The sequence below is a fragment of the Oncorhynchus tshawytscha genome, linkage group LG13 (assembly GCF_018296145.1).
Source record: "Oncorhynchus tshawytscha isolate Ot180627B linkage group LG13, Otsh_v2.0, whole genome shotgun sequence".
Classification (NCBI taxonomy): domain Eukaryota; kingdom Metazoa; phylum Chordata; class Actinopteri; order Salmoniformes; family Salmonidae; genus Oncorhynchus; species Oncorhynchus tshawytscha.
Window position 1 is genome coordinate 88,333,046 of NC_056441.1, and position 12,214 is coordinate 88,345,259.

Sequence of the window (12,214 nt, forward strand, 5' to 3'; positions counted from 1 at the left end):
TACCAGCATAGAGTTCTCTCTCTCTCAGAGGTGTTACGTAACAGCATAGAGTTCTCTCTCTCTCTCAGAGGTGTTACGTAACAGCATAGAGTTCTCTCTCTCTCTCAGAGGTGTTACGTACCAGCATAGAGTTCTCTCTCTCAGAGGTGTTACGTACCAGCATAGAGTTCTCTCTCTCAGAGGTGTTACTTACCAGCATAGAGTTCTCTCTCTCAGAGGTGTTACGTACCAGCATAGAGTTCTCTCTCTCAGAGGTGTTACGTACCAGCATAGAGTTCTCTCTCTCTCAGAGGTGTTACGTACCAGCATAGTTCTCTCTCTCTCTCAGAGGTGTTACGTACCAGCATAGAGTTCTCTCTCTCTCAGAGGTGTTACGTACCAGCATAGAGTTCTCTCTCTCAGAGGTGTTACGTACCAGCATAGAGTTCTCTCTCTCTCAGAGGTGTTACGTACCAGCATAGTTCTCTCTCTCTCTCAGAGGTGTTACGTACCAGCATAGAGTTCTCTCTCTCAGAGGTGTTACGTACCAGCATAGTTCTCTCTCTCTCTCTCAGAGGTGTTACGTACCAGCATAGAGTTCTCTCTCTCTCAGAGGTGTTACGTACCAGCATAGAGTTCTCTCTCTCTCTCAGAGGTGTTACGTACCAGCATAGAGTTCTCTCTCTCTCTCTCAGAGGTGTTACGTACCAGCATAGAGTTCTCTCTCTCGTTGAAGGGCTGTGGTTCAGTAAAAAACTCTGTGTTGTGGTCCAGTCTGCCATGGCCTCCGTACTGCACCTCATCACTGTCCAGCTTGATGGTGTATCTGTGTGGGGTCAAAGGTTAAGGAACACTGGCATAAAGAGAAATGGAAAAAGATGGAGATAGAAGGAACATAAGAAGGGCGATGAGGAAGAGACAGGAAAGGAGGAACATAAGAAGGGTGATGAGGAAGAGACAGGAAGGGAGGAACATAAGAAGGGTGATGAGGAAGAGACAGGAAAGGAGGAACATAAGGGCGATGAGGAAGAGACAGGAAGGAATGGAACATAAGGGCGATGAGGAAGAGACAGGAAGGGAATGGAACATAAGAAGGGTGATGAGGAAGAGACAGGAAAGGAGGAACATAAGGGCGATGAGGAAGAGACAGGAAGGGAGGAACATAAGGGTGATGAGGAAGAGATGGGAAAGGAGGAACATAAGGGCGATGAGGAAGAGACAGGAAGGGAGGAACATAAGGGCGATGAGGAAGAGACAGGAAGGGAGGAACACAAGAAAGGAGGAACATAAGAAGGGTGATGAGGAAGAGACGGGAAAGGAGGAACATAAGGGCGATGAGGAAGAGACAGGAAAGGAGGAACACAAGGGCGATGAGGAAGAGACAGGAAAGGAGGAACATAAGGGTGATGAGGAAGAGATGGGAAAGGAGGAACATAAGGGCGATGAGGAAGAGACAGGAAAGGAGGAACATAAGGGCGATGAGGAAGAGACAGGAAGGGAGGAACATAAGGGTGATGAGGAAGAGACAGGAAGGGAGGAACATAAGGGAAACCTTCCTCCACCTACACACCTCCCTGTTATGCTGTGTGACTGACAACACTGGCCCACATTAACACACAGTCCAATAGGAAAGTGTCTGAACCGTGCAGCTCAACAGATTAATTTATTACATAAATAATGTATTTCATCAAACAAACAAAACAAAACAAATCTCTGTGTCTTTGCTACACTGACTCAATGAAATATTAAATAAAGTAATTTCCTTTGACTCGTGTAGGGAAAGAAACAGAGGAGAGAAGTACGTGAGCAGGCTATTGGGGGGGGATTTGGTTCTACACTTTTATTTGTACGATCCCTCTTGTTCTCCTGAACTTGTAATCAGTCAAAGTCTGTACAGAATGGAACCCTATTCCCTACATAGTGCGCACTCCTTTTGACTACAGCCCTATGTGCCCCGGTTAAAAAATAGTGCACTATAAAGACTTGGAATAGGGTTTCATTCAGGACAAATCTAGGGTAGATTGATGGCTTGGCCCACTGGGCATTATATTCTCTATGCATGTGAGAGCCTTGTGCCTGCCAATACAACCAACAAGGTACTATAGTTAACAGGGTGTCAGTGAAATATATCATATGTATGGTCCAAATATGACGAGATATGCATGTCAAATGTAAATATTTAATATATTCCTATACGCTGTGGGTATATAACGATATTGGCCTGTGGTAGCTACATGACAAGGAGAGAAGGAGAGGAGAGGAATGGGGATAAAGAGAGAGAGAGAGAGATAAAGAGAGAGAGAGAGAGAGAAGAGAGAGAGAGAGAGAGAGAGAGAGAGAGAGAGAGAGAGAGAGAGAGAGAGAGAGAGAGAGAGAGAGGAGAGAGAGAGAGAGAGAATAGATGAATTGGACCTGGGAGGCTCTTCTCTCTCTGTGGTGTTTTGTTTACCTTTGTCTCTCTGAGCACCTCAATAGACAGGACAGTAGATCTGAGTCCAAAATGACACCCTAATTCCTTATACTTTCCCCAACTCTGGTCAAAAGTAGTGTGCTATCTTGGGAATAGAGTGCCATTTGGGACACAATCCTAGGTAACAAACAACCAGGAGCTAGGCAGGAAGGAACACACATGCAAACTGGATCCTAATTGGCTAGGTGAAAATCACCTCATCTCCCCATAGGCCAGTCTGAGGAAGGAGTCAGTTGGAGTCAGATCCTCAAACACTTCCTGGTTCTGCCCCAGGGCCGGGGAACATTCTACTTGTCTGCTTTGATAGCCATGATTAAAAAGAAAGAAGCTCTGCTCAGTGTTTCATTATTTCTACTGAGAAAGACATACACACTCCTCCCCCCTCTCCCTATCTCCTCCCCCTCCCCCTCTCTATCTCCCCCTCTCCCTCTCCTACTCTCCCCTCTCTTCCTCCCCCTCTCTATCTCCTCCCCCTCTCCCTCTCCTCCTCCCCCTCCCCATCTCCATCTCCTCCTCCCTCACTTCCTCTCCATCTCCTCCCCCATCTCCCTCTCCCCTCCCCCTCTCTTCCTCCCTCACTTCCTCTCCCTTCCCCATCTCCTCCCCCTCTCCATCTCCTCCCCCTCTCCCTCTCTTCCTCTCCCCTCCCTATCTCCCTCTATCCTCTCCCTATCTCCTTCCTATCTCCTCCTCCCCTCTTCCTCTCCCCTCCCTATCTCCCTCTCTCCTCCCCCACTCCCTATCTCCCTCTCTTCCTCCTCTCCCCTCCCTATCTCCTCCCCCTCTCTCCCCTCCCTATCTCCCTCTATCCTCTCCCTATCTCCCTCTATCTTCTCCCTCTCCCCTCCTCCCTATCTCCCTCTCTTCCTCCCCCGATCCCTATCTCCTCCCCCTCTCCATCTCCTCCCCCTCTCCCCACCCTATCCCCCTCTCTCCTCCCACTCTCCCCTCCCTATCCCCCTCTCTCCTCCCTATCCCCCTCTCTCCTCCCCCCACTCCCTATCTCCTCCCCTCTCTCCCTCCCTATCTCCTCCCCCTCTCCCCATCTCCCTCTATCCTCTCCCCCGCTCCCTATATTCTCCCCCTCTCCCTCCCCCTCTCCTGCCCTCTCTCTCTCCTCTCCCTTCCCCTCTCGCTCACTCCTCCCCCTCTCTCCTCTCCCTCCCCCCCTCGCTCACTCCTCCCCCTCTCCTCCCCCTCTCGCTCCCTCTCCCTTCCCCCTCTTTCTCACCCTCGCTCCTCCTCCCCCTCTCCCCTCCCCCGCTCCCTATCCCCTCCCCCACATCTCCCTCTATCCTCTCCCGCTCCCTATATTCTCCCCCCTCTCTCTCACCCTCGCTCCTCACCCTCTCCTCCCCCTCTCCCTCACCCTCTCTCCTCCCCCCCCACATCTCCCTCTATCCTCTCCCGCTCCCTATATTCTCTCCCCTCTCCCTCTCCTCTCCCCTCTCCCTCACCCTCGCTCCTCCCTCTCTCCTTCCCCTCTCCCTCTCTCCTCCCGCTCCCTCACCCTCGCTCCTCCCCGTCTCCCTTCCCCTCTCCCTCACCCTCTCTCCCCCTCTCCCTTTCCTCCCCCTCACTATCTCCTCCCCCTCTCCTCCTCTCCCTCACTATCTCCTCCCCCTCACTATCTCCTCCCCCTCTCTTCCTCTCCCCTCCCTATCTCCCTCTATCCTCTCCCTATCTCCTCACCCTCTCCTCCCCGTCTCCTCCCCCCCTCACCCTCTCTCCCCCCCACATCTCCCTCTATCCTCTCCCGCTCCCTATATTCTCTCCCCTCTCACTCCCGCTCCCTCCCCTCCCCCTCCTCCCTCTGTTCCTCTCCCCTCCCTATCTCCCTCTCTCCTCCCCCTCTCTCCCTCTCTTCCTCCCCGATCGCTATCTCCTCCCCCTCCCTATCCCCCTCTCCTCCCCCCCACTCCCTATCTCCTCCACCTCTCCCCTCCCTATTCCCCTCTCTCCTCCCCCACTCCCTCTCTCCCTCCCTCACTCCCTCTCTCCCTCCCTATCCCCCTCTCTCTCCCCCACTCCCTATCTCCTCCACCCCTCCCCTCCCTATTCCCCTCTCTCCTCCCCACTCCCTCTCTCCCTCTCTCCCTCCCTCCTCCCCCACTCCCTCCCTCTCTCCTCCCTATCTCCTCCCCCTCTCCCTCTCTCCTCCCCCACATCTCCCTCTATCCTCTCCCGCTCCCTATATTCTCCCCCTCTCCCTCCCCCTCTCCTCTCCCTCATGGCCTCTAAACCTTCAAGCTGCATACTGGACCCTATTCCAACTAAACTACTGAAAGAGCTGCTTCCTGTGCTTGGCCCTCCTATGTTGAACATAATAAACGGCTCTCTATCCACCGGATGTGTACCAAACTCACTAAAAGTGGCAGTAATAAAGCCTCTCTTGAAAAAGCCAAACCTTGACCCAGAAAATATAAAAAACTATAGGCCTATATCGAATCTTCCATTCCTCTCAACATTTTTAGAAAAGGCTGTTGCGCAGCAACTTACTGCCTTCCTGAAGACAAACAATGTATACGAAATGCTTCAGTCTGGTTTTAGACCCCATCATAGCACTGAGACGGCACTTGTGAAGGTGGTAAATGACATTTTAATGGCATCAGACCGAGGCTCTGCATCTGTCCTCGTGCTCCTAGACCTTAGTGCTGCTTTTGATACCATCGATCACCACATTCTTTTGGAGAGATTGGAAACTCAAATTGGTCTACACGGACAAGTTCTGGCCTGGTTTAGATCTTATCTGTCGGAAAGATATCAGTTTGTCTCTGTGAATGGTTTGTCCTCTGACAAATCAACTGTAAATTTCGGTGTTCCTCAAGGTTCCGTTTTGGGACCACTATTGTTTTCACTATATATTTTACCTCTTGGGGATGTTATTCGAAAACATAATGTTAACTTTCACTGCTATGCGGATGACACACAGCTGTACATTTCAATGAAACATGGTGAAGCCCCAAAATTGCCCTTGCTAGAAGCATATGTTTCAGACATAAGGAAGTGGATGGCTGCAAACTTTCTACTTTTAAACTCGGACAAAACAGAGATGCTTGTTATAGGTCCCAAGAAACAAAGAGATCTTCTGTTGAATCTGACAATTAATCTTAATGGTTGTACAGTCGTCTCAAATAAAACTGTGAAGGACCTCGGCGTTACTCTGGACCCTGATCTCTCTTTTGAAGAACATATCAAGACCATTTCAAGGACAGCTTTTTTCCATCTACGTAACATTGCAAAAATCAGAAACTTTCTGTCCAAAAATGATGCAGAAAAATTAATCCATGCTTTTGTCACTTCTAGGTTAGACTACTGCAATGCTCTACTTTCCGGCTACCCGGATAAAGCACTAAATAAACTTCAGTTAGTACTAAATACGGCTGCTCGAATTCTGACTAGAAAAAAAAAAAAATTGATCATATTACTCCAGTGCTAGCCTCCCTACAATGGCTTCCTGTCAAAGCAAGGGCTGATTTCAAGGTTTTACTGCTAACCTACAAAGCATTACATGGGCTTGCTCCTACCTATCTCTCTGATTTGGTCCTGCCGTACATACCTACACGTACGCTACGGTCACAAGACGCAGGCCTCCTAATTGTCCCTAGAATTTCTAAGCAAACAGCTGGAGGCAGGGCTTTCTCCTATAGAGCTCCATTTTTATGGAACGGTCTGCCTACCCATGTCAGAGACGCAAACTCGGTCTCAACCTTTAAGTCCTTACTGAAGACTTATCTCTTCAGTGGGTCATATGATTGAGTGTAGTCTGGCCCAGGAGTGGGAAGGTGAACGGAAAGGCTCTGGAGCACCGAACCGCCCTTGCTGTCTCTGCCTGGCCGGTTCCCCTCTTCCCACTGGGATTCTCTGCCTCTAACCCTATTACAGGGGCTGAGTCACTGGCTTACTGGGGCTCTCTCTTGCCGTCCCTGGAAGGGGTGCGTCACCTGAGTGGGTTGATTCACTGATGTGGTCATCCTGTCTGGGATGGCGCCCCCTTGGGTTGTGCCATGGCGGAGTTCTTTGTGGGCTATACTCAGCCTTGTCTCAGGATGGTAAGTTGGTGGTTGAAGATATCCCTCTAGTGGTGTGGGGGCTGTGCTTTGGCAAAGTGGGTGGGGTTATATCCTTCCTGTTTGGCCCTGTCTGGGGTGTCCTCGGATGGGGCCACAGTGTCTCCTGACCCCTCCTGTCTCAGCCTCCAGTATTTATGCTTCAGTAGTTAATGTGTCGGGGGGCTAGGGTCAGTTTGTTATATCTGGAGTACCTCTCCTGTCCTATTCGGTGTCCTGTGTGAATCTAAGTGTGCGTTCTCTAATTCTCTCTTTCTCTCTCTCTCTCTCTCTCAGAGGACCTGAGCCCTAGGACCATGCCCCAGGACTACCTGACATGATGACTCCTTGCTGTCCCCAGTCCACCTGGCCGTGCTGCTGCTCCAGTTTCAACTGTTCTGCCTTATTATTATACGACCATGCTGGTCATATATGAACATTTGAACATCTTGGCCATGTTCTGTTATAATCTCCACCCGGCACAGCCAGAAGAGGACTGGCCACCCCACATAGCCTGGTTCCTCTCTAGGTTTCTTCCTAGGTTTTGGCCTTTCTAGGGAGTTTTTCCTAGCCACCGTGCTTCTACACCTGCATTGCTTGCTGTTTGGGGTTTTAGGCTGGGTTTCTGTACAGCACTTTGAGATATCAGCTGATGTACGAAGGGCTGTATAAATACATTTGATTTGATTTGATCTCCTCCCCCTCTCCCTCTCCTGCCCCCTCTCTCTCCTCCCCCTCTCCCTTCCCCTTCACCCTCGCCCTCCCCTCTCCCCCTCTCCCTTCCCTCCCCCACATCTCCCTCTATCCTCTCCCGCTCCCTATATTCTCTCCCCTCTCCCTCCCGCTCCCTCTCCTTCCCCCTCTCCCTCTCCCTCGTTCCTCCCCCTCTCCCTTCCCCTCCCTCTCCCTCACACTCTCTCCTCCCCCTTTCCTCCTCTCCCTCACCCTCTCTCCTCTCCCTCTCCTCCTCTCCCTCTCCTCTTCTCCCTCTCCCGCTCCCTCCCCCTCTCTCCTCCCCCTCCCCCTTTTCTCCTCTCCCTCTCCTCCCCTCTCCCGCTCCCTCACCCTCTCTCCTCCCCCCCCCCTTTTCTCCTCTCCCGCTCCCTCACCCTCTCCCTCACTCTCTCCCCCTCTCCTTTCCTCCTCACCCTCTCCCTCACCCTCTCTCCTCCCCCTCCCCTTTCCTCCTCTCCCGCTCCCTCTCTCCCTCACCCTCCCGCTCTCCCTTTCCTCCTCTCCCTTTCCTCCTCTCCCTCTCCCTTTCCTCCTCACCCTCTCTCCCTCCCCCTCTCCTCCTCTCCCTCTCTCCTCCCCCTCTCCACTTCTCCGTCTCCCTTCTCCCTTTCCTCCTTACATTAGAGAATCCTGAAAACATCCTTTTTTGTTGTGGATATTTAAGGATGGTTCTAAAAAATAAAACAAAAGAAAACATAGTAATAAAATCTCTCAGGAATCATAACGTAAAGCAAAGATGAGAATCAACAGACTCAAAGACTCCGGCAGGAATATTACCTATCCTAGTGATTTCAATTCAGTTGATACCACAGTGGAGTATATGATTAGTTAGATAATGACTGACTAGATAATGAACATTGTTATCCTACCATCCACACATCGCAATTCATTCAAGGCTCATTTAAAAGCTGATTTCAAACCATCTGGCTGCAATCCAGCAACCAAAGACATTAAATAACCTTATGCCTCTTCTGTGTGTGTGTGTGTGTGTTCGCATGGTGAATTGTAAATGGAGGACAGTTAATTTGATGTTCCCTGGCCAACATTGTCTGGGGTAAGTGGAGCTCCAGGAGGCATTCAACAATGAGGTTTGTGTTATTGTCTACAGATGGCTGCTATCACAGCCTGCAGTTCAGCTGTGAATGAGGTTTGTGTTATTGTCTACAGATGGCTGCTATCACAGCCTGCAGTTCAGCTGTGAATGAGGTTTGTGTTATTGTCTACAGATGGCTGCTATGACAGCCTGCAGTTCAGCTGTGAATGAGGTTTGTGTTATTGTCTACAGATGGCTGCTATCACAGCCTGCAGTTCAGCTGTGAATGAGGTTTGTGTTATTGTCTACAGATGGCTGCTATGACAGCCTGCAGTTCAGCTGTGAATGAGGTTTGTGTTATTGTCTACAGATGGCTGCTATCACAGCCTGCAGTTCAGCTGTGAATGAGGTTTGTGTTATTGTTGTGAAGTATTGTAATCAATACAGGCTTTGTGAATAGGGGGAACATTTAGGAAAACGGTCAATTCTGAAGCATTGACCTGGCCCCATCGCTCCCTACCCACCCCCATCGCTCCCTACCCACCCCCATCGCTCCCTACCCACCCCCATCGCTCCCTACCCACCCCCATCGCTCCCTGCCCACCCCCATTGCTCCCTAACCCCCCCCATTGCTCCCTACCAACCCCCATCGCTCATTACCCCTACCTACCCACCCCCATTGCTCATTACCCCTACCTAAGCACCCCATCGCTCATTACCCCCACCCCATCGCCTACCCACCCCCCCCATCGCTCATTACCCCTACCTAAGCACCCCCATCGCTCCTTACCCCTACCTACCCACCCCCATCGCTCCTTACCCCTACCTACCCACCCCCATCGCTCATTACCCCTACCTACCCACACCCATCGCTCATTACCCCTACCTACCCACCCCCATCACTCATTACCCCTACCTACCCACCCCCATCACTCATTACCCCCATCGCCCCTACCTCACCCCCATCGCTCATTACCCCTACCTAAGCACCCCCATCGCTCATTACCCCTACCTAAGCACCCCCATCGCTCCTTACCCCTACCCACCCACATCGCTCATTACCCCCCATACCTACCCACCCCCCCATCGCTCATTACCCCTACCTACCCACCCCATCACTCATTACCCCTACCTACCCACCCCCATCACCCCCTTACCCCTACCTACCCACCCCCATCACTCCTTACCCCCACCTACCCACACCCCCCTATCGATTCCTACCCATCACTTCCTACACACCCCCATCGCTCCCTACCCATCACTTCCTATACACCCCCATCCCCTACCTACCCACCCCATCGCTTCCTACTCATCGCTTCCTACCCATCACCTCCCTACCCACCCCCATCGCTCCCTACCCATCACTTCCTATACACCCCCATCGCTCCCCCTACACACCCCCATCGCTTCCTACCCACCCCCATCGTTTCCACCCACCCCCATCGCTCCCTACACACCCCCATCGATTCCTACCCACCCCCCCCCCCTCCCTACCCACCCCCATCGCTCCCTACACACCCCCATCGAATCCTACCCACCCCCATCGCTTCCTACCCATCGATTCCTACCCACCCCCATCGCCTCCTACCCACCTCCATCGCTTCCTACCCACCACCATCGCTGCCTACCCATCATTTCTACACACACCCATCGCTTCCAACACACCCCCATCGCTTCCTACACACCCCCCATCGCTCCCTACCCACCCCATCACCTCCTACCCATCCCCATCACTTCCTACCACCACCATCACTTCCTACACACCCCTTCACTTCCTACCCACCCCCATGACTTCCTACCCATCGCTTCCTACACACCCCCATCGCTTCCTACACATCCCCATCGCTTCCTACCCATCCCCATCGCTTCCTACCCACCCCCATCGCTTCCTACCACCCCCATCACTTCCTACCCACCCCCATCGATTTCAACCCATCACTTCCTACACCCCCCCATCGCTTCCTACCAATCACTTCCTACCCATCGCTTCCTACAGACCCCCATCAATTCCTACCCACCCCCATCACACCCTACCCATCGATTCCTACCCACCCCATCACTTCCTACCCACCCCCATCGCTTCCTACACACCCCCATCGCTTCCTAAAAACCCCATCGCTCCCTACCCATGACTTCCTACCCACCACCATCGCTCCCTACCCACCCCCCCATTGCTCCTTACCCCTACCTACCCACCCCCATCACCCCTACCTACCCACCTCCATCGCTCCCTACCCCTACCTATCCACCCCCATCACTCATTACCCCTACCTACCCACCCCCATCACTCATTACCCCTACCTACCCACCCCCATCGCTCATTACCCCTACCTACCCACCCCCATCGCTCCTTACCCCTACCTACCCACCCCCATCACCCCTACCTACCCACCCCCATCACTCTTTCCCCCACCTACCCACCCCCATCGCTACTTACCCCTACCTGCCCACCCCCATCGCTCCTTAACCCTACCTGCCCACCCCCATCGCTCCTTACCCCTACCTGCCCACCCCCATCGCTCATTACACCTACCTACCCACCCCCATCGCTCCCTACCCCTACCTACCCACCCCCCCATCGCTCCCTACCCCTACCTACCCACCCCCATCGCTCATTACCCCTACCTACCCACCCCCATCGCTCAAACCCCTACCTACCCACCCCCATCGCTCATTACCCCTACCTACCCACCCCCATCGCTCATTACCCCTACCTACCCACCCCCATCACTCATGACCCCTATCTACCCACCCCCATCACTCATTACCCCTATCTACCCACCCCCATCGCTCCCTACCACTATCTACCCACCCCCATCGCTCATTACCCCTACCTACCCCTCCCTACCCACCCCCATCGCTCCCTACCCCTATCTACCCACCCCCATCGCTTCCTACCCATCGATTCCTACCCACCCCATCACTTCCTACCCAACCCCATCGCTTCCTACCCACACCCATCGCTTCCTACCCACCCCCATCGCTTCCTACCCACCCCCATCGCTTCCTACACACCCCCATCACCTCCTACCCATGACCTCCTACCCACCACCATCGCTCCCTACCCACCCCCATCGCTCCCCACCCCTACCTACCCACCCCCATCACCCCTACCTACCCACCCCCATCGCTCCCTACCCCTACCTACCCACCCCCATCGCTCCTACCCCTACCTATCCACCCCCCCCATCGCTCATTACCCCTACCTACCCACCCCATCACTCATTACCCCTACCTACCCACCCCCATCGCTCCTTACCACTATCTACCCACCCCCATCGCTCATTACCCCTACCTACCCACCCCCATCGCTCATTACCCCTACCTACCCACCCCCATCGCTCATTACCCCTACCTACCCACACACATCGCTCATTACCCCTACCTACCCACCCCTATCACTCATTACCCCTACCTACCCCCTCATCGCTCATCACCCCTACCTACCCACCCCTATCACTCATTACCCCTACCTACCCACACCCATCGCTCATTACCCCTACCTACCCACCCCTATCACTCATTACCCCTACCCCCCATCGCTCATCACCCCTACCTACCCACCCCCATCGCTCCCAACCCACCCCCATTTCTCATTACCCCTACCTACCCACCCCCACCGCTCATTACTCCTACACACCCCCATCGCTCCCTATCCATCACTTCCTATACACCCCCATCGCTCCCTACACACCCCCATCGCTTCCTATACACCCCCATCGCTCCCTACCCACCCCCATCGCCCCCTACCCATCGCTTCCTACACACCCCAATCGCTTCCTACCCATCACTTCCTACCCATCGCTCCCTACCCACCCCCATCGCCCCCTACCCATCACTTCCTACCCACCCCATCACTTCCTACCCATGACTTCCTACCCACCCCCATCACTCCTTACCCCTACCTACCCACCCCATCACCCCTACCTACCCACCCCCATCGCTCCC

General features: G+C 53.3%; 1 protein-coding gene across 1 annotated transcript in view; it reads right to left on the reverse strand.

Annotated features, from left to right (window-relative positions):
• gbe1b (glucan (1,4-alpha-), branching enzyme 1b) overlaps window positions 1–12,214 on the reverse strand; it is a 376,893-nt gene that overhangs the window by 63,144 nt on the left and 301,535 nt on the right. The window contains exon 15 of the mRNA XM_042296507.1: window positions 688–805. Within this exon, the coding sequence (XP_042152441.1) occupies window positions 688–805 (118 nt within the window). The remainder of the gene's footprint in view (window positions 1–687; window positions 806–12,214) is intronic.